The sequence below is a fragment of the Phytophthora infestans genome, genomic scaffold (assembly GCF_000142945.1).
Source record: "Phytophthora infestans T30-4 supercont1.36 genomic scaffold, whole genome shotgun sequence".
Lineage (NCBI taxonomy): Eukaryota > Oomycota > Peronosporomycetes > Peronosporales > Peronosporaceae > Phytophthora > Phytophthora infestans.
Window position 1 is genome coordinate 828,449 of NW_003303723.1, and position 22,444 is coordinate 850,892.

The window sequence follows — 22,444 nt, forward strand, 5'->3', positions numbered from 1 at the left end:
TTGTTTTTGGAACTACAATAGCGTTGCTAGATGATGATCCTATACGACTTCGTTCTGCGAGCGTTGATGATGTTGGACTAGCTCACGTTGGCAATCCAAAAAAGTAATGAAGCTTATCAGCGCTCTGAGCTGGTGTGTGGTGCTCACAAATAACGTGCGTGAGTAGATATGAACCAGTGCAGCATGGAGTAGTTTCGCTGGTTACTGGCATCTTTCATGGGGATCATGTCTCTGCTAGAGGGGGACTTCTGTGGAAATCGTCTGCATTCTTCAGTGTTCATTATGTGGGGCGTCGCCAGGAGTCATATTCGCCTGCCTGTAGTTATTCACGCTTTGGACAGAGACTACCAAATTTTACAGTCAATCAACAGATTACTAGTGTTGGTGGTAGCATCATCGGTACGCACAAGCGCACGGGGAAAATTATATTAGCCTTTAAAAAAGTCAGTATCAACAATTGATATCTGATAAGGGTGGCAATCGTCATACTGGGCGACCAAGCGGCTTCTATCAATGCCGGTACGATGCCCGTGCATGCACTCGCTTATCGTTCCGGCCTTAAAAAGGTTGCGTTGGGCTTCACGACAATGTCAAAATCTGGTCCTGGGCACTGGACGAGTGTCACTAGTCCTACGCTGCGATATAATCTTCACGAGGGTGATTTGGTTTCAGCATTCGAAGACAAGGTGCAGCTACTGACGATACCACAACGTACTCCGGATTGGTTTATGCTGCGTAAATTTGGAATAACTCGATCCTTTGCAGCGAAGGTTTTTAAAGCTATTACCCGCTGTGGTGGTGATTCTACTGCGGATGACCCTATGATAGACCCCGCGAGTCCTGATGTACGAGCAATCATCCTTCTACATTCGGTACAACAGTCATGTCAGTCTTCACCTGAAGTACTGCTCGAGCAGTCTTTTCGAGAGAAGAGCTTGAAAACAAAATGCAAAGAGCTGAAGTGCTTGAGTCAGGAAGTCTTGCTACCTGTTTCAGGAAGGAGAAATGATCTAATCGATCGCCTTCTTGGTGCTAGTATCGTCGTACATAGATTTAACGCTGTACAATCCATCTCAAAGGGCGTAGAAACTACACAGGTAGAGCGCTAGAGGGATCACACCCACCAGGCGTGGACCCGATTCAGGCTGGATAGGGACAAATCTAAAGAGGACGTTTGAAGGCAGCCGCAACCCGGTATTGTCTTGTGGCATGTCCTTCACCCAGTACACCCGTACATGTACCTACGGGACATGGACCCTTCCGTCCGCATGTAGACGCTTCAGGCCTCGTCCCCCTCAGTCAAGGCGCATACGTCTAACCCGCACCGTAACTCTTACAGTCACTAACCGTGATCCGAATTACTTTAAATGGCTATCCTCATCTTCGCACCTCCTGACCTTCTGTGCACTTACCATACTTTACGCTCACTCTACGCCGCCCTCCGTGAGCGCAGTGCGCAACGCTAACAACCTCTTCTTGCCGTTGGGTGAGACCGACAACCCGTGCCGCAGAATATCACACGTGTTAGATCAGATAAGTAACTCTTCTCTCTGTCGCTGAGCAGAATCACAACTGTGAGCTGGACAGCCGAGCGCGCACCAAGAGCCCTCAGTCTCACTTAAACGCACTATAGTCCTTACTCCTGCCAGTACACCAGTCCACGTGTCTTATCTCCTGGCGATCTATCCCAGTCTCACAGGTCCACCAACTTCAACGCCATTAGTCGGTGTGTCTAGCGCTCTGTACAAACCGCACAAACTTGACACGATCTCACCCACTCGTAAGATCTATCGTCTACGATACCTGCCCTTCAACTGCTAATCGTAGGCTCATGACACACGCCATCCCCGGACGTGAGCCCTCGATCTTCCCGTCATCGAACAACTCCTCGAGCTGCTTTGCTGGTAGCCACTTCGACGTCTTTGGTCCATGTGCACTCGCCTGGAACTCCACCTGGTATTAAGGCTCATAGTGATTTGCTCGGTTACGCACTCTCCGTCGTCCTCGCTCGCTGACCGATTCCCTAGCTGCTGTCTGTAACAGGTACTGTATCGGTGGTATCGCCGGTGTAGGTCCGCGACCTCGCATGGTCTGTGTCGCCCCACCGTACCCCTCGTGTTTCGCACCCAGTCGAATGTCATCTGGCTCGTCGTACTCTCGAGATGCTCTATCCCGCCCTGCACTCGTTGAAACTTCGTTCTGTATATGCTTCGGTAGCTCTTCTTCCGGCGCAACACTGATTCGTGTGTGATCATGTAGTCCGACATATGTAGCTCCATCACCATCGGTTCCTGTAGCACCTAGAGCTTCGCAACTTTCAGCTGCACCATCCTCCCTTTGTTTCCGTCTCCGTCGGCTGGTCACGCACAGCTCCCCGCTTGACTGCACTTCTCGGCATCCAGTCCCGTCGCTTGTCCCGTAGTTCTGGAGTGACGGCTCCACGTATAGCGCTGGTCTCTGCATTTGCTCTCCATTTCCCGCCTCTCCGTCTCGGTACTTCTCTGCCGTCGTGCTGTTGACGTCTGGCATCTGATGTCGGTCGCTGACCACGAGCTACCGGTCCCGTCTCATCCTCAGATCGACAAGTAACTCCTCTCTCTGGCTCTAGGCAGAATCTCAACTGAGAGCTGAGCGGCCGAACGCGCAATCAGAGCTCTCATCCTCACTTGAACGCACTAAAGTCCTACCAACCGCTCTCGTAGGTTCTTCGATACCTTCGCCCCAGCAGTATCACCTAGCTTCCCCGCCACTCATTATGGGTCTTCGATGTCGTGCGCCTGCCCCCCCCCCCTACTCCTGCCAGTACACCAGTCCACGTGTCTTATCTCCTGGCGATCTACCACAGTCGCAATCACTTCACAGGTCCACCAACTTCTACGCCACCAGCCGGTGCGTCTAACACTCTATACAAACCGAACAAACTTGACACGATCTCACACGCTCGTAAGATCGATCGTCTCCGCAACATGCTCTTCAAGTGCTAATGGCAGGCGCATTCCACACTAGTACTAATGCCGCACCGGAGCATGACGTATCAATCGAAGACACTAGATTCGACATTGGTGCGGACCTCAGCGCGTGAACCTTCGTGATCACCTCGTCCTCCTCCTTGAGAAAATCCTTTACGACAAGATTGAATATGCGGCTAGAACAGCCTAGATAGGGAATAGTGCCTTCCTTGATACCAATATACTGGTTTACCGAGCAATCATCTCCCGTGATCAACTTGACCGCGTCCCAGGTGGGAGAGACTAAGGAGCGCCCAAACTGGGAGCAACTTAACATAAACAGAGCAAACACATGCGCAAAGCAACACAACTGATAAGATCGTCTTATCAAGAAGTGTGAGAAGATCTTTGCCGTCTTATTAACGAATTCTATTCCTCGACAATTTTTTTGACGTCCTCAGGTTGTATTACCATAACTACAATTAAGCCCATCCACAAACACCGCTACAGAATGCAGATAGCAGACCCAGCTCTCATCGACCAAGACATTATTAGTAGCTCAACGCAGCCTCAGCTTTCACAAGTATATAAAATCGATTCCTTCTGAAGGTTTACACCCTTCTGAAGCTGCAGCTGAGGATATGATCCACAAGTGGACTTTGTCGAGGCACTTCAATGTGTCTAGACAGAAAGTGAAGAGAAACAAGAATGGCGCCGTCCGAACAAGACTGTTCGCTTGTGATAGAAGTGGAAAGCCAAAAAATACTCGTCATCTTTAAGAAGGGGATCGTGTTAGAACAATGCGTGGCTCGAAACGCATGGGATGTCCGATGCGTATCAAGATTGCAGCAGTCGACGAGAACAATACTGAAGGCCCATGGAAAATTGTACACACACGCGATGGAAGCGGTAAACACTATCATCCACCTTCTTTAGACGTTCGAGTACACGTTGGCCACAGGCAACGAAGCTCTAAGCAGAGCACAGCGCCTGAAGTGTCGATAGTGGGCGCTTTTTTTTATCAAAAGGCAGCAGGGGTTCCCATTTCAAAAGTTTACGCAACTCTCTTTCTGGCGAGCACTAACTCGCTTCTCATCCCTAAGGACATTGCCAACGTAAAGGGCGCTAAACGAAGAGATCTACTGGCAACCGACACGGCAATTGAAGCTCTTTTTCGCAATTTGACTGAGCATGGCTTCCACTTTAAGTATGAAGTTGATGAGGATTCGCGACGTCTTAAGTGCCTGCTGTGGGCGCACCCAGACACCTTAATACTTGCCCAACACTACATGGGTGTAGTAGTTGTTGACTGTACATACAAAACGAAGAAGCACAATTGGCCTTTGTTCAACATCATTGTCCTCACCGGGCCTAACAAGGTACTCCCTCTCGCTCAGTGCTGGTTACCAGGAGAAGCAGAGCATAATTACACATGGGCATTCACTCAACTGAAGTCACTACTCATAGACAACTCAATCCCGTTACCTCGGCGTTTTGCAACGGATCGAGACCTTTCTTGCATGAATGCAAGTGATACCGTTTATCCTGGTGTACCCAAGATTCTGTGCCGCTGGCATGCTAACTGCAACGCTCTCTCGCGGGTCCAGGACGATCTAGGAACTGTACGACTATCTCAACCTGGGCCAAATGGAGAAATGAAACAAAATTCAGTAGAGACCGACGTCTTTATGGCGAAGTATATTGAGGCGATTGCTTCAAAAACCACCACAGAGCTCGAACAACATTGTGTTGCACTTCACGATCTAAGTAGTGGTACCGCAGATTACCTAAAACGTACGTGGTGGAAATACAAAACACGGATCGTTAAATGCTGGACGAACCGATACGCGCACTTTGGATGCCACGACACGTCTACTGTAGAAGGAACCTACGCTAAGATAAAACGATGGCTCGATACGTCAAAAGGCGATCTGCTAACTGTGTTTGTGAAGCTGTTACCCTGGTGGAGTGCTGCGGCTACGTCGATCAGCTACCAGTCTTCAAAAGATGCTACAATACCACCGCACAGGCTGCGCTATGAACAGTATTCAGCGGTGGTCCGGTTGATCTCGACGTATGTGCTCATCAAGACGGACAAACTGTGGAAATAAGCTCGCAGTATTGTCACTTGTGGAGGCGAACGAACCCAATGCTCAGGCGTATTTCGGCGCACGCTCGGAAGACCATGCATTCATGAATTAGTGGAGATTTACGAGTCAAATGGAGAGTTGAAGATCTTACCTGAGCACTTCGATAGGCATTGGTGGGTGCTTTCAAATGACTCGCGCTTACAGTTTCGGGTTCTTGAACCAGCCAACTTTAACGACAAGCGCCGATCGGCCAGCTAGAGACGACCACATATTGCTGGGTTTGGCTCAACCAGCACTCGTCGAGAGCCGTCGTGGTTTGAAAGAAACGACCGAGCCAGCAACAAAGATCCACCCAATTTTTCATTTCAAGCGCTTCTTGAGGAAGACAATTTCAGCAGTACAGCACATCTACCGCCGCGATCGTGGGGTTACGCAAGCTTTAATTCATTTCAGTAAACTCATTTCAGTAGTACAGTAGACCTGAAAACATAAATGATAAAAATGAAATAAAACCACCGGGAGGAATCGAACCTCCTTCTTCCCTTTCGGGCGCTTTTCCATTAAGCTATGGTGATGCGCTAAAGACATATACATATCAGTTTTCAGTTAGTACTCACGTCTCCTTAGCCATAGGTTAAAGGTAGAGTAGCTTACCTTGAGTTGTCTGACGGAGAATTAACGGCATGCCGCGACAACCCTCTTAGGACAAGTCCCCGCTCATTGTGCCCTTCGGCAGTCAATCAGACAATGAGCTAGAATATACGAAAGCGGGAAGAACAAAATGGCAGCGAAATCCGCATGAACGCTCTTGAATAACTTTCTCGAAAGAAGACCTTCTCCGTCAATCGGAATAATTGATGTTTTATGGCTTCTATTGACCCATATTGAATAACATCTTGTACATTATTTTCGCTTCAACGTCTTCAGACATATGTATGTGTTTGCTCTATTTATGTTAGGTTGCTCCCAGTTTGGGCGCTCCTTAGTTTCTCTCGTCCCAGGTGTGTCTGTCATAAGGTCGAACTGACCCTGTGTGCAACGGGGTTACATGGTGTGGAACACACAGGGGTACGAAGTACCCGGAGAGTTAACATACTCTCAGTACATAAGTTGGAGAGTTAACAAGGTCTCTCAGTACGTTGGCTGAAAGCCACACGTTATGCATTTGATTAGGTTTAACTATGTTAGATAATTAAACAGACACATTTACCCCTAGGCGGCTTGGTCGCAATAATAGTAAATAAAACACTTCTGGTTTTGAAGCATAAAAGTTAAGGTGTTAACTTTGAGCCCTGGTCTTGGGCTGTAAGTGTCCTTTGGATAAGGAACTTAGTATTAGTGACTCTTTGAGTCGAACGTCTTCCTCTGACGCTAAAGCTACGGCAGTCCCGTTGCACTTGGTAGCACTTGCAGTCAATCCCGCTCCTGAGTCGGCTGACTATATCCTCTGCGAGGATGGAACACCCTGTGTTCGCAAATTTGCCCCCGGCGCAGCAGGACGCGCTTACTAAGCTTATGTCCTTGCTTGGCCCGGAGGGCGTGGCTCATCTTGCATCGCAAGGACCAGAGGCGGTCACCGCCAGGCTGGAATCGTTCTCCCGCTACGAGAACGCGCTCTTGGAGCACGTCCAAGAGAAGATGAGCGCCGCAACGGTGGCAGCGTCGATGACGCGTGAAGAGTCTATGAGACTGAAACCGCTCATGGTGAGCGTAAAAACCTTCGAGGGGAAGGATGGAGAGAATCTCCTTCTCTGGACCCGTGAGGTCGAGATGGCCATGGGATCGGCCCTGCTCCAGTCTGAGCATCAGCGCGTGGCGCTGGCTATCTCCAGGCTTGAAGGTCGCGCTCGCGAATGGGCACTAACGTGCGGCACGTCTGTTGACGCTGCATTTACCACTTGGGAGCAGCTGAAGCAACAGCTTTCGCGCGTGTTCGCGCCGCCTAATCAGGCGTACCGTATCCGGTCAAAGTTCCTTTCTACCCGCCAGGGTAAGAAGGATTTATTGGACTATGTCCAAGAGTTGAGACCTCTTATCGCCGGAATGGCGGCGGACCCTCTTCCGGAACTGGTCAGCGTGACCGTGTTCATGGAGGGACTTCGTGTGAGCGCAGCTCGAACGGAAGTGTTCCGTGTACACCCTAACTCTTTCGAAGAGGCGGTGAATGTGGCATTAAATGCCGAGCACAACTTCAGGTCGGCGCGACCTGGTTGGAGCGCTGGTAGCGCAAGCTCTTCGAGCGGTCTAGAGCCGATGGACCTCAGCTATGCTGAAGATGAAGAAGCGGAGCTTCTTGCTGCGGAGCAGCGCGCCGGTATCCGCCGATGCTTTGTGTGTAATAGCTCTAAGCACTTGAGGGCCTATTGCCCTCTGCGCAAGAAGCGCGGGGCTCCGGCGAGCCAACCCTCCGGGTTATCGCCGGGAAACGGCAACTCCCAGTAGGCGCGGGGCGGCCTACTGGGGAAGAACTGAGTTATGTTGTGCCTCGAGGAGGTAGAGGGCAACGGGGCTCAGCCCCGAAGAGAGCTGAGCTCTCTTACGAGAAGAGTGTGTGCAAGCCGGGCTTGCTGGTCGTTCAAGCGAACGTGAAGAGCTTTGCAAAGCCATGGAGAGTCTTGATTGACTCGGGAGCCTCGGGCAACTACGCCCCGTCGCTCCACCCTAGAAAGAGAGTCAGCTGTATGCTGAAGCACTGGAAGTGCCAACGAGAGATATGATCTCTGGTCGTCTCGCGACGAGGACACTGGTAACTATGTCGAAGGTCTCTGTCGACCTTGGAGTGAAGTTTGAGAACTTTGATAGCGTGGAACGCTGTTTGGTCTTCGACCTGGATGCGAGGCATGACCTCATCCTGGGCATGGCATGGCTGGAACGCCATGAGCCATGGATCGACTGGAAGTCGAAAACGCTGGGTGCGTCGCACCCTGCTCCTAGTGGAGCTTTGGTGAGTCATGAACCCACCTCTACTAGGAAGCAGAAGCGCTTTTGGCGCGAGCACGAGGCCGAGGCGGCCGTAGTGCTGGACATTGGTATGTCCGAAATTGTCAGCAGCGAGGTTGCTGTTTGCCCTGAGGGCGTACGTGGTGCGGCACGTTATCCGCTGAGCGGTGCAGGTCAGATCAATGACCGACTGCTGGGTCCTGGTGAGGACGAGCGCGGAGTGGCGCGTAATCCACTGAGTGGTACGAATCTGGTCGATGACCTACCGCTGCGTGACCCGAGGGTCGCGGTCGACTGCGAGTCGAGGCATCATGGGCGTGGCCCAGGAGATGCAGGTGAAGTGACACCTAGTTCACTGTGTGAAGGCCAAGGACATCTTGGCTTTCAGCCGAGTGTCTTGCGAGACACTGTATTCTCTTCGAGGAGTGATGGTGCTGCTGCACCCGGTGATGGTGACGGAGATGTTGCCACACCGCCCTCATCCGGCCGGGCTCGGTCGCGTAGGGAGAGGAGAAGAAGACGCAGGGCGTCTGTGACGTCTTCGACGTCGGACGATGTGTCCAACGTGACGAGCAGTGATGCTCCACATGATTGCTGTGAGCAGCTGTATACACTCGTGAACGGAGTGACGGGGGAGGTAGAAGGCGATATCAGCCTTGGCTCTCTGCCCGCTGCGGACGCTCTGCTAGAGCTGGACGAAATGTCCATTGCCGAGTTTGGCGAAGCCTTAAAGACATGCGAGCTAGCCGAGGTGGTCCTTCTGGGACCTGAGGAGGAGATGAACTCATCATCCGTCGTGGACGACGCGGTCCTAGAGAACACCAAGAAGGCGCTGAGCGCAAGAAGTGGATCGGCAATCCTCAAAGATCCTTCGGATCCCTTCTACTCGGTGGTGAAGGAGTATGGAGACGTTGTCTTGAAAGACCCACCGACGGGCCTGCCTCCGGATCGAGGCGTGTGTCATGAGATTGACCTGGTTCCTGAAGCCAAATACTGCGTAACAAGGCAATGTCCTTTGCCGAGAGAGCAGTGTGACGTCATTGACGCATTCTTCCGTGCGAAGCACGAGGCAGGGATGGTGCGTGAGAGTAAGTCTCCGCACTAGACACCCACGTTCTGTGTCAGAAAGCCGAGCGGCAAGTGGCGCATTGTTCATGCTTTTAACAAGCTAAATGCGGCCACTATCCCGGCGCAAACGCCGATTCCTCGCAAGGATATTCTGCAGAACAACATGGTAGGCTGTACGTTGTACAGCGCGCTCGACTTGGTCGATGGCTACTATCAATTGCTCATGAGAGCGAGCGACATTCCGCTGACAGCGGTGAGTACTCCGAGCGGTATGCTCTGGGAGTGGCTGGTGATGCCCCAGGGGCTGTAGAACGCACCAGCAACGTTCAATCGTCTTGTGACGCAGTTGTTTAGGCCCCACCGGGCGTACGCTCAAACGTACTTTGACGATAGTCGTGCTGAGCACGGAAAGTCAGACGTGGAAAACCACATTGACCACTTGCGAGCGGTGCTCGAGTGCATGCGCACTAATAAGTTGTATGCCAACTTGGACAAGTGCGTCTTTGGCGCGGAGGAAATACCTTTCCTCGGGTGCTTCATTGGGAAGCGAGGCTTAAGGGCAGATCCTGCCAAAGTCAAGGCCATCGTGGACTGGTCGGTTCCCAAGAACCAAAAAGACGTACGCAAGTGGCTAGGCTTAGCCAATTACTTGCACAAGTACAGCGCGAATTACGCGGAGATGGCTCGGCCATTATCAGATCTCCTTAAGAAGGAAGCACCATGGTGCTGGAACGTCGAGCACGACGGAGCCTTTGAGGCTGTGAAGGAGAGCCTCCTCCAGGCTCCGATCCTTGCGCTACCGGACCCGGATAGCCCGTTTAGCGTCGTCTGTGACGCCTCCGATTTTGCGATAGGTTGTGCTTTACTACAAGCAGACGCCGAAGGGCGTGAGCGCGTGATCGCGTTTGAGTCTCGCCAGCTCAAAGCTGCAGAGAAGAACTATCCAGTTCATGACAAAGAGCTACTTGCAATGAAGTATGCTCTAGTCAAATTCAGGGTACACCTGCTAGGCTCTAAGCCTTTTGTGATCTTTACTGATCATGCGTCGTTACGCACTGCGACACAGTCGCCTAATCTCTCGCAGAGAATGGCAAGATGGCTTTCCTTCTTTGCCGAGTATAACTTCGAGGTGAAGTACAAGCCGGGGCGACTTAATGTAGTGGCCGATACGCTCTCGCGCAGGCCGGACTACGAATTAGTTCATGTCACGACAGTGACATCGTCAGTACCTGACTTGATACGCAGGGCGTATGCGCAGGACGACATGTGCGTAGCGCTGCTACGGCTCTTGGGAGCGAAGAGCTTAAAGACTCTGACAAGGAATTGTCTGGGCGCTTACGCGCAAGGCTGCATCTATACTCACTCGATGGCGGCCTGCTGTACTACAGCACCGACTCTGAGGATAACCCTCGTGTAGTCGTTCCTCATGATGAGGATCTAAAGTATCGAATCCTCTATGAGGTTTATGATACGCCCGTGGGCGGGCACTTAGGTCGGGAGAAGACCTATGGCTCGGTGAGCTCGATGTACTGGTGGCCCAAGATGTATAAGTGGGTCGGCACCTATGCACGCACGTGTGAGACGTGTCAACGGACAAAGTCCGCGCCGAGCACGGCAGCGCCATTGGCGAGTTTGCCTGTCCCCAAGAGATGTTGGCAGTCCATGAGTATGGACTTTGTGTTTGGCCTTCCCAAGGATAAGGCGGGAAACACGGGTATTGGGGTCTTAGTAGACCGATTGAGCAAGATGGATCACTTAGCGGCGGTGCCGGACACCATTGATGGTGAGGGTACAGCTTTGCTGTTTTTAGACCGAGTCTTTCGCCAACATGGCTTGCCTGAGGCAATTGTCTCGGATCGATCACCGCGAAGTTCTGGACGTCCCTCTTCAGAGTGCTTGGCACTCGTTTGGACATGTCCACAGCGGACCATTCGCAGACCGATGGTCAAACCGAACGCGTGAATCGCGTTGTGGAGGATATCCTCCGAAGCGTATGCGCTGAGGCGCCAAAACGCTGGAGCCAGATGCTCCCACTCGTCGAGTTCGCATTAAATAATGCAGTGCACGCCTCGACAGGCTACACTCCGTTCTATGTGAACGGCTTGGTTAACCCTCGCGTCCCACTGACGCCGCCACGCAGTGGCTCAGGGCTTGATGGGGGAGGGATAGCCGAGCGGCTAGCTGATGTCATCCCTGTTGCGGTTCGCAAGCAAGTCAATGACTTTGTCTCTTTGAGACTGAGCGTAATGCGTCAAGTACGCGACGCTATGGCTGAAAGCCAGGACACGCAGAATGAACATGCAGATGCCAAGGGCAGAAGCAATGTTGAGAGGTTTGAGATCGGTGACCAAGTTTTATTAAACGCTAAAAACCTACCTACTCATGCAGTGTCTGCAGTATTCAAGACGAAGTTAAGACCTCGGTTCATAGGACCGTTCAAGGTCTGGGCCAGGAAGGGCCTAGCGTATACGCTCAATCTTCCGAAGAAGATGCGCACGCATCCGGTCTTCTATGTTGGCTTGCTTAAGCCATATCAAGACCCTGCTCAGGTGAGCGCGGAGGCGTTGGCACCAACGGTGGCTGGACCACGGACAGCTGTAGGGCAGCAGGTGGTAGAGCCACGGGAGGCTAAACGACAGCAAGTGGTGGATCCACATATGGCTGATCAACAGCATGTGGCAGAGCCAGAGGTCGCGGAGCGAAGTGCTCGAGATGCAGGAGCAAGGCAAGCTGAACGTTCAGCCGAGCGACTGGACGCTCAAGGTTCGAGACCTGGTTGTGAGTCAACAGTGGTGGCTCTAACCTATCCACAAGGTGGATCATCTCTTCGAGATCGACCGATGGGCGGTGAACGTGAACGTTCGCGTCGTGAACGCCGGCGTCGTATAGACGCAGACGTCGTTCCGGCAAGTGCTGACTCTCCCCGCGAGAGCCAAGCTGAGGCAAGGCCTCCTCCTGCTCTGCTCGATGAGCATGGTGAGCTCCACTTTCACGTGGAACGCCTTGTGGCGTGGCGTAGACGCCAGGGTCGTACCCAGTACTTGGTGAAGTGGAGGGGTTACCCTCACTCACAGAGCTCATGGGAGTTTGAGGTTATCCTCCGGCAAGATTGCCCTGACGTCGTTGACGCTTACGACCGGGCACATCATGTGCCGAAGCGCCACCATGGCGTGCGACAGCGTCACCAGGCGCTGGGCGCTTCCCACTAGAGTGGGGAGCGATCAGGTCAGTAGTTGAGCTCAGGCTCTGACCAGTGGCTGCAGCAGCCAGCTCGTACGTATGAGCGGTGCTCGCAGCGGGAGCAGGAGGTGGAGAGACCTCGTGGTGATAGGGACATGGTCCCGAAGGAAGCAGGTGCTTCGTGTTGTGCTGAACAAGGTTCAGGCACAAGCGTCTCGATAGACGCATAGTTGTTTTGAAACAACTTGCTCGATGAGCATGATCCAAATGTGGATGCGCTGTATCAGCGAAAGTGGTGTCCTGAACGGGGATCGAACCACTGGCCTTTGGCTTGACAGGACGGAGCTCTACCATTGAGCTATAAGGGCGATGCCCGTACGTCAGTCCGAGAACGGACTACTCATGGTATGAGAGGGCTGCGCCCGGGTGGATTTGAACCACCGACCTGTGGCTTCCAAAGCCAACGCTCGACCACTGAGCTAAACGGGTGTTGCCCTTAAGCTTGCCCAAGCGTGGACAATCGTTCATGGAACGAGAGGGCTGTGCCCTGGTGGGTTCGAACCACCGACCTGTGGCTTCCAAAGCCAACGCTCGACCACTGAGCTGAAAGGGCGTTGCCCTTAAGCTTGCCCAAGCGTGGACAATCGTTCATGGAACGAGAGGGCTGTGCCCTGGTGGGGTCGAACCACCGACCTGTGGCTTCCAAAGCCAACGCTCGACCACTGAGCTAAACGGGAGTTGCCCTTAAGCTTGTCCATTCAAGGACAACAGTTCATGGAACGAGAGAGCTGTGCCCTGGTGGGTTCGAACCACCGACCTATCGCTTGTGAAGCGAGGGTTCAACCGCTGAGCTGTTGTCGACGACTCGAATGAGTCAAGAGCATTGCTCTAAGCAGTTTGCAACTCTTGGAGTAGGCGCGGAGCGCGAGCGTAGGTCTGAGACCGCTTGAGAGCAAGATGCGCGCCGCGCTTGGAATCGTTGGTCCGTGGGCCGACGACGAGAAGCTGGGCATCAACGATGCGTAGGCGTTTGTGAGCTCACGGAGCTGTACAGCGCTGGTGTGAGATGTAGTAACCTCCGCCGTCTTAACAAGACGTGACCTTGCTGAGGAAAGTTTCGAGAACGGAATGTTCTCATCTTAGTGGGGGAGAGTGTAACGGGGTTACATGGTGTGGAACACACAGGGGTACGAAGTACCCGGAGAGTTAACAAACTATCAGTACATAAGTTGGAGAGCTAACAAGGTCTCTCAGTACGTTGGCTGAAAGCCACACGTTATGCATTTGATTAGGTTTAACTATGTTAGATAGTTAAACAGATACATTTACCCCTAGGCGGCTTGGCCGCAATAAGAGTAAATAAAACACTTCTGGTTTTGAAGCATAAAAAGTTAAGGTATTAACTTTGAGCCCTGGTCTTGGGCTGTAAGTGTCCTTTGGATAAGGAACTTAGTATTAGTGACTCTTTGAGTCGAACGTCTTCCTCTGACGCTAAAGCTACGGCAGCCCCGCTGCACTGTGCGCTCAGATTTTCTTTAGGTTCGATAGAAGAGAGCGTCAAGAGTAGGAACCGGTGGGACGTGCACTCCAAGTCGTCGAAATAGCCATTTGAAGTCCAAATACTGGTATTGCCGGTATTACCAGCTGTGTCGTGCACTGTAATGATTGCTACATAGTGACAATCGCTACTGGTCCAGTACGAGTCCAGACGAGTCCGGAAGCTCGCCCGCGACACGGGCTTCGACAGCCTCGCTCACTAGCTTCACGTACTTTGATAGAGTGTCCTCAGAGATGGTTCCGAGAGCGGAATTCAGTCTCGCGAGGCGGTGTTTCAACGAACTCTAACGCAAACCGTCCGGAGATAGCCCACTCAAGCCAGCGGTAGAGATATCGAGCACGCTGCCTGGTAAAACGTAGGCTTAGGTGATTTTGGCGGCGTGCAGCTTCCTAGGCCTCTTGCTCATAGTCGGCATGGCTGCGACGCAGGTGATTGAGTAGGTTCGTGTAGCAATTTTCCTTCTTGTAGGTCTTGCCACATGTCGTGCAGGTATGCATGTTGCCTCCAACTGCGGTAAAAGCATGGACTACTCGTAAGAGCCATCGCGGACTGAGAAGTTGACTGAGTTTTTAAAGAAAATTTGAGAATGACCTCAGGATTTAAAGTCGTTATAGAGCATTCACAGCAAATGGTGGAGAACGAAGACTGGTATTGTTGGTTGTGGAATCTATAGGCAATTGACCCCGATATTAACTGTTTAGATTTAAAAATGGAATCAATTTTTGTGAGTATTATTTTTAGGGCCCCCTGAAATTCTGCATACATTGAACAAGCTCGATGCGGATCCAGACGGCTGTTTGTGCAAAGTTTACAGCGTCAATATGCGCACTGGTCTGAAGTGATGTCAGTGCCACCACGAGCGCTAGCTGGACTCCGTACAATTTTCAGAGGGGACGGTCAAAAAGCGCGGGGAAAGCAGGTGTCACTGTTTTCTTTTTTTAATCGACCTTTACAGAACATACCAAATCATCAGTTTAGTACCTCTGAATAATGATAAATGTCCTTTTTGTATTACTAACGAAAATTTCCGATTAATATAATTAAAAGTACCCTGATTAGATGAGAAAAGTTATTCTTACGTAAGGAGGTACATTTTGCCTCCTTTAATCTTTCGAACATCACTTCAGCGTCCGACTTCTAAAAGATTTTTTATAAGGTGCCAAAGTTTGGTGGTGCATTAGAACCCGCCAATGCAATATCATCTGGTATAGTATTAGGATTGATCGATAGCTCTTCTGAACAAAGAAACGATACGATGACATCGTCGATCAGGCTTGGACCGTTTTAAAGTGGTTTAGATATTAAAGAAAAACTAGCGTGAATGTACTTAATTTCAGTGAGGCTACCCTTGGCTACTGCGAGGGTACGCGATGAGGGTAATATTTGGGCTAGAGAGTATTATTCGGGAATTTCCTTTTTTCACTAATGAAAGAATTTATCTTAAGTTTGTAGACCCTCTCACCCACCTTATTTGAAGAAAATTACTATTGAAGATATCAATATAATGATCCTAAGGCTCGTCTGTAATCAGGTAAGCTTGGACATGTAACCTAAGTGTATAGAGCACAGCGATTTCGTGCGGATGGACAAGGGCTCGAATTCCGTCTTGTCCGATAAATGTTATTGGTTAAATTCCGATGCTTTGGATTTTTTAATTCATCACAAATAAATACTTACTCTGTATTCTAATTATAATAACTCTGTACAGAAATACTTAGGACAGTATTTGTTTTAGTGTGGTGCACACAAGTTTGAAGATGCTGCTCCGTAGAACCTCAACTTTAGGAGTGTATCTCACTAAAATCAAGTGAATTTTGAGTACTGTACATTGTAGCGTCTCTTGTCGTGTCACAGGTGCATCATGTCAACATACTGCATGTCAGCTGAAAGCATCGGTACATCGACTGAAGTCATTTCAAGCCTGGTAATTTACTGCATCGGCTCACAACGAGCAGATGCGAGCTCGTTTGCAGCGACGTTGGTCGCGAGCAATACATGTACAGTACTGTACTGAACAATCGCCGGGTCGCGCCCAACTGTTCACAGCTACGTATTAAAATAGTGTGCTTATGTTACGCGTGCAAAAACAATACTGGTGTTTGGAGACTCGTAACATAATCATCACCACTTGTCCTTCCCTGTGTGCAATTTGTTCTCTCTAAAGGCCTTTTACCCATCAGTACTGATACATGTTATCATCTTGTACTTGCACTTCAAGAATAAACCGCCACATCTTATCCTCAAACAAACCAAAAGAAAGTGGCCCGTCTATTCTGATTACCTGCCAAACCCATCGTGTCAGCTTTCCGAGTATAAAAAAGCAAACGATTTTCTTTCCCACCAATCGCCACCATTTCCAAACCGTCGCGCCCGTACGCAAGTCTCGTAGAAAGACCGCTCCTCTCTCACGCGCAAAGGAAACTACAGCTACCCACCCAACGCCTTGGAGTGACTCCCCCGTTGCAGGACTAGTTGCAACTTCCCTCCATACACTCCGCTTGCTTGAGTCTCCACTCAACGCGAGCTCGAAACTATTAAAGAGGGAGTTTTGCCACCCCCGCTGCATGGCGAAATTTGCCGACTGCATTACCTGGACAACCCTCGACGTCGTGTACGTAACTGCACTTTTGCATTGCCATTGGAGATGGGTTAGCCTTGGCCTTTGTATGTGGAGACCCGTTGCTATTCTTAGCGACGGCCGGGACTCTTCGGGTTGTGCCACAGTCTCTTTCCAAGTCTCAGTGTTACACGAAACTAACCTTAATATGTGTACGTCATTCCCATTGTACAGCTTATCCAAGAATTTCCCCATACACCACTCACTAGGCACCTCATCTCATCAGATTGCGAAGCGCCTTAAAACAACTTTTTAATCGCTCAGAGCTCCAGGTTTCCCCCAACTGTCCGACTAGTCAAGCAGAGACTAGGAGGACGATGGGGATGATTACGGCCAATGTCGGCGAGGACGACGGATCTGGCGCGGGGGAGAGTGGTGGCGATAGTCCCAGTGGCAGTAGTAGTGGCAATAGCGGCTTAATACGAAACCATGGGCACAAGGCGGCCACTCCGTCCGCTGCCGCCCGAACCAAAGACCAAGTTAAACGTCGGCAATCCGCCGACGCGACTGCCACTAAGCCAAAGCCCAAACCACGAAGCGAGGCCAAAACTGCCCGGAAAGTTAAACTCCAACACTTGGACTCTAAGACGACGACCATGCCACGTCATTTTGGGTACGGTACTATCAAGTCAAGTACAGTAGATCTACCCGGTGATGCGACTTCGTGGAAATCGAACGTTGAAAAGTGGAACTTGGAGACGCTGAGCCCACGAGTCGGCTCGAGGATCAAAAAGCAGTTCAATGGACCTAATCGCCAGGCATGTTCGAAAGCGACCTTGCATTTCGGATCGGAAGAGTCTGGAGATGACTCGGAGACATCCAGCAGCTCGTACAGCTCGTCCAGCTCTAATAGTCCCACTAGTGCAGTGGCAATCCGAATTCGATCGTCATCGTTTTCAGCTGCAGACCGATGGGAAGCGCAAGTGCAACAGGCCAAGACACACAAGTCTCGCAACGTTGCGGAAGAACTACCACTACTTCAGTACACTCGAGATTCGGAGACTGATATTGAATCAGGTATTCTTCTGGAAGAAGAGGAGACTGATACACTTCCGGAGATCAAGACGGAGATCCTGAAGCTCATCACACTAGCGAACCCGGTCATTTTTACATATGTGCTGGAGTTTTTCCCTGCTTTAGTGAGTATGACGCTAGTTGGTCATTTGGATTCGCCGTTGACCAAGCAATACCTCGATGGCGTGGCTTTATCGACCATGGTATTAAATCTCACAGCAATCGGCGTGGGATTCGGATTGGCCACTGCCATGGATACACTATGCTCTCAAGCGTATGGTGCTGGCAAACCAAAGAAACTGGGCATCTATCTTCAAAGTGGTCTAATCGTGTTGGGAGTCGTGATGATCCCCGTGTTTTTCATCAACTGGTATACTGAAGCTCTGCTTCTTATGATTGGCCAGCATGCACAAGTTGCAGCGTTTGCTGGACGCTTCAGCCAGATCCTGTTGCCTGGTATCCCTGCTATGTATGTGTACGAGATGTTGAAGAAGGTGATGCAAGCCCAGAATGTCGTACTACCCATGGTGTACATTGCCGTGATTAGCAACGTGCTAAACCTCGTCTTGGGCGTCTATCTGACATTCTACACGTCGTTGGGCTTCGATGGTACAGCCATTGCACGTTTACTGTCCGAGATGGCACTACCGTTGTGTCTGATTCCGTATTTCTTGCGTAATCCTCATATCCCGGCTGAGTGGTGGCCTGGCTGGCGTACGAAGGAAGCGCTGAACCATTTGGGTATCTTTTTGAAACTGGGTATCCCCGGTGCGGTGATGTTGTTGTTCGAATGGGTATCGTTCGAAATTATGGCGGCAGTCATTGGCTGGTTGCCCGACAGTGTCGTTGCTATCAGTGTGCATTCCGTCCTGGTGAATGTGTCCACTTTTGCGTACAATTTTTTCCTGGGTATTTCGGTGGCTGCAAATGTACTCGTGGGCACTTACTTGGGACGCAACAAACCTCATCACGCGAAAATGGCCTCGACACTCGGCATGATGTTGTCGATAACGTTGTCAGCAGCTCTCGTCGTCCTTATCATCGCGACTCGATATTATATCCCGGAGATCTTCATCAACGATGCCGTGTCTATTGAGTTAGCTGGCCACGCTATGTTGTTCCTGATGCCGTATCAGATGTGTGATGCTGTCAACGCTGTAATGCAAGGTGTGCTCCGAGGCACGGGACGACTGTCACTAGGTGCGTACATCAACCTGGTCGCGTATTTCGTGCTTGGGCTGCCTATTGGTGCGTATCTGGCCTTCGGGATGGACATGGGCGTCGAGGGAATGTGGCTCGGTCTCACTGGCGGCATCTTCTTTGGCTGTGTCGTATCGTTTGTCAAGATTTGCGAGACGGACTGGAAAGTTATGGCCGACGACGCGCGTGTGCGCACAAGCTAAGCGCCTATAGTCGTGCTGCTTGATTTCCTTCATTTTTGCGAGAAAGCCTCAGTTGCTGTTTATTTTTCCCGCGTTGTGGCTGTGGCGCTTTCTCGTTTACATTTTTCTTTTTTTCCTCTAGCATCTTGCGTTTAGCAGATTCAATATGAATGCCCGTCATCATTTCTTGTTGCGTTTGTTTAAGTTTGTGGTAGAAACTGAGGCACCTCACGTAGAATTTGATTTTTGAAGAACGTTTACAGGATACTACTAGTATCTCTTAGTCCAAACGTAGGGCGCAGGTCCCTCTCGCCAGTTATTGCCTGAAAATGACTCAAAAGGTGGTCTGAACTGCCCAGAAAGGCCGCAGCACGCAAGCTCCTCAAGCTTCTTCAAAGTAGCGGCGAATGTGAAGTAAATATTTGAAAGCCAATGTTCAGCCATACAAGCTTCACTTTCTTCTTCAAAATGTAATCCCTCGCTGTCGCATTGCGTGTGTGTTCTCCAGAACAGCGATACACGTAATTTCGAAACAATCTGACATCTCACCGAGAAGCCCTTGTTCGTCACTGACTGACAGATGAGTGTCCAGAGTCTGGACTCCTGCCACTTGATCTACCACGCTGGACAGTTCCGCTTAGGCATGGCGGCTCCGGTGGAGCGCTTTCTCTCGGGTCGGTGCCACTGGCTGTCGGAAAGCAAGGGAGCGTTATTGCACGACTTACCTCGTACCTGTCGAGACGATGCCGAAACCCGTGGCGATTTCTAAATTCCTACCTGCTCTCCTGATTCCGGAGTCGGACCGCTCGCTACTTCAGGAGCTAGCGATGACGCTCGTAACGCACAATCTCGAGCAGTATAACAAACTATGCGTCACCAAAGACGGACACCCAGACAGTCGACAGTGGGTCTCTACCCGTAAGAACGACAAGATTCGCATTTATCGAGAGCGACCTCAGGCCACAGGCGATTCTCTACCAGCTATCCCGTCGCTATTGCTTCTAGGTTCAGTGGTCGGTAGCTTGGAGGACGTCATGTATGGCGTCGTGGCGCCTACAGATGAGTCGTTAAAGGTCAAGTCCTCGTGTATCCGTGACGGTGTTGTCGACAGCAAAGTGCTCGAGGAGATTGTGCGCCCCACCATGGATAACCCCTTCCACCACGTGAGTCTACAGTGGCGTCTTTACAATGATCGAGACTACGTGACACTCGATACAACGGGTATTACGCAAACTCCGTGGGGCGAGCGTGTTGGCTATAACGTATCACACTCGGTAGGCTTCCCTCAATTACCGGCGTTCACGAATCTCGGTATTGAGAGAGGAAACATGTCGGTGTGCTCGATTTACAGCCAAAAAGCCAACAACAAAGTCGATTGCTACACCCGTGGGTTCTTCGAATTATCGACAGAAAGGCATCTCCACACAATCCTGGCGCTACAAACTATTGCCAGTCAATGGCTTTCCTTATCACGTAACATAAAGTGCGCACAGATGAAGAAGCTCGCATGGAGGCTACGCAAGAACAGCGATGAGTCCGACTTACTACAGCTTGCGTTGCTGCAACCTAAGCAGAAACATGCTAATTCGACATGTCGACTGTGTGCCAAGAACTTCAGCTTTCTACCGGTAAGGAAAAGGACCTGTAAGAGCTGCTTCCGCGCCGTGTGCTCGCGCTGTTGCGTCAAGAAACTCGTGTGCGCGGTGGCGCCAGACCAGTGCTCAATCCTTGAAAAGAAACGCACTTTTTGCTCACGCTGCATTCACGAAGTCGAACACAGTGACGCTGTGGCCATCGCCAGGGATGAACTGGTGACCTTGCGAAAGGATATCGAGAGCACAGAATATGCGCTCTAAAATAAAAAAATATCTTTTAGAACTAGCTGATTCTTTTTTTTCTTTCTTACATCTTGTAGGTCGTGAAGTGGATATCGTCCAATCAGATCTTTTTTTATTATGGAGAGTTCGGACAGGCGGTGGCGTACTTCCACTGACGTCGATGAGCCTCTTCATGCGTCATTTGGTAGAACCTTAGGTTGAGTCATGCTCTCTCCACCTCATTTTCGTCATTGGCTCAGCTGGTCTCCTCTTAGCCTGCTTCGATAGAGTGACACATTGACTTTCGCCGGGTGACGCGAAAGTCCCCAAGATGAAGCGTTCATTACCGGTATCTTCGTTGAAGCTGGCAGATCTACTGCCAGAGCTCTCGGTGTCTGACGCGGACCAAGAAATGCTACGAGACCTGGCCAGCGATCTGGTCACACACAATCTGGAGCAAAGCAACACGCTGATGGTCACTAAGAAAGGGTACCCAGAATCGATCACAGGCCAATGGAAAGAGATGCGACGCAAAGACGGAGTGAGAATCTTCCGCGAGCGCCCAGGATCTGATCGAGGCAGCGCACCCTTCACACCGTCATTGTTATTACTGGGAACAGTGGATGGAACGGTGGAGGATGTAATGTATGGCGTAGTGGCAACTACGGACGCTGCGATGAGGATCAACTCTACGTACGTGAACGACGGCATGCTGGATACAAAAATGCTATGTGAGCTGGTAGAACCGTCGATAGAAGACCCATTCTACCACGTTGGTATCAAATGGAAGCTCTTTAGTGAACGAGACTACGTTTCATTAGATACAACCGGCATCCTACGTTTCAGCAACGGGGAACGGGTTGGGTATAATTTATCTCATTCCGTTGCGTTCCCGGGCCTACCAACATTTACAAAACATGGCGTTCTACGTGGCAATATGTCGATGTGCTCGCTCTACCGACAAAAGACCCTAACGACTGTTGAGTGCTATGTTCGAGGGTTCTTCGACTTTCCCACTAAAGGCGAAATGCTCAACAATGTTGCACTGCAAGCTCTGGCGTCGCAGTGGCTGTCATTTGGACGCAAAGTCGAGTGTGGGCGCACGAAGAAGCTCGCGTGGAGACTACGTAGGAATAGTCTCGATGCTCGCAGCTCAGACGGTAGTAATGCCAGCACCTGTTCAAGCTGTGCTTCGTCGCCAAGTGTTAGGACCTCCCAGCCATCTACTCGACCTGGGGTGTGTGCCCGTTGCTCTCACAGCTTCGGATTTTTCGGCACCAGTCGCGAGATCTGTAGAAGCTGCACGCAATCATTCTGTACCCGGTGCATAGTGAAGAAAGTTATGTGCGCGATGGCCCCCGACGGTCGCACTGTACAGGAGAAGAAGCGTCCATTCTGTCGAGAGTGCGTTGATGATGCCGCGATGAGTGACACACTTGCCATCGCTCGAGATGAGCTTGCGTTCGATCAGGACGACTTCCAATACAGTAGTGAGGCTTTGAAAGGCTTTGCTGCCAAAAGTATCCCGATGCCGGAGCCTATTACACGTCGGCGTAACTACATGTAATTGTTGTAATCTAGCTAGTACTCGTAATACTTCGACGCATTTGTACAGTAATAGCGATCCTTCAACAGGGTGACACCAATAGCTGTAGTGCGCTTTCTTAAACATCTACTTTAATAAAAAATGTGATCATCGTTAGAATAAAATGTACTTCGAAGTAGTGGTGTCCATGTACAATTAGTTGATGTTTTTGCCGGAGTGATTACCGCAACCGTAAATTGAGACATTTATGGTCGTTTTAAAGACTTTATGGTTGCGTTACCCAA

At 50.7% G+C, this 22,444-nt stretch overlaps 3 protein-coding genes across 3 annotated transcripts; all 3 read left to right on the forward strand.

Annotated features, from left to right (window-relative positions):
* Positions 1 to 16,718: 16,718 nt before the first annotated feature.
* On the forward strand, positions 16,719 to 18,818 carry PITG_14674 (Multidrug/Oligosaccharidyl-lipid/Polysaccharide (MOP) Flippase Superfamily; the record flags this gene model as incomplete). Its single annotated transcript, XM_002898517.1, has 1 exon — positions 16,719 to 18,818. One exon carries the CDS (start codon positions 16,719 to 16,721, stop codon positions 18,816 to 18,818), a length of 2,100 nt encoding a protein of 699 aa, XP_002898563.1.
* A 722-nt stretch (positions 18,819 to 19,540) lies between these two features.
* Positions 19,541 to 20,653, forward strand: PITG_14675 (uncharacterized protein; the record flags this gene model as incomplete). Its single annotated transcript, XM_002898518.1, has 1 exon — positions 19,541 to 20,653. One exon carries the CDS (start codon positions 19,541 to 19,543, stop codon positions 20,651 to 20,653), a length of 1,113 nt encoding a protein of 370 aa, XP_002898564.1.
* A 292-nt stretch (positions 20,654 to 20,945) lies between these two features.
* PITG_14676 (uncharacterized protein) lies at positions 20,946 to 22,041 on the forward strand (the record flags this gene model as incomplete). The annotated part of the gene is made up of 2 exons (XM_002898519.1): positions 20,946 to 21,937; positions 21,993 to 22,041. 2 exons carry the CDS (start codon positions 20,946 to 20,948, stop codon positions 22,039 to 22,041), a joined length of 1,041 nt encoding a protein of 346 aa, XP_002898565.1.
* Between the last annotated feature and the right edge of the window lie 403 nt (positions 22,042 to 22,444).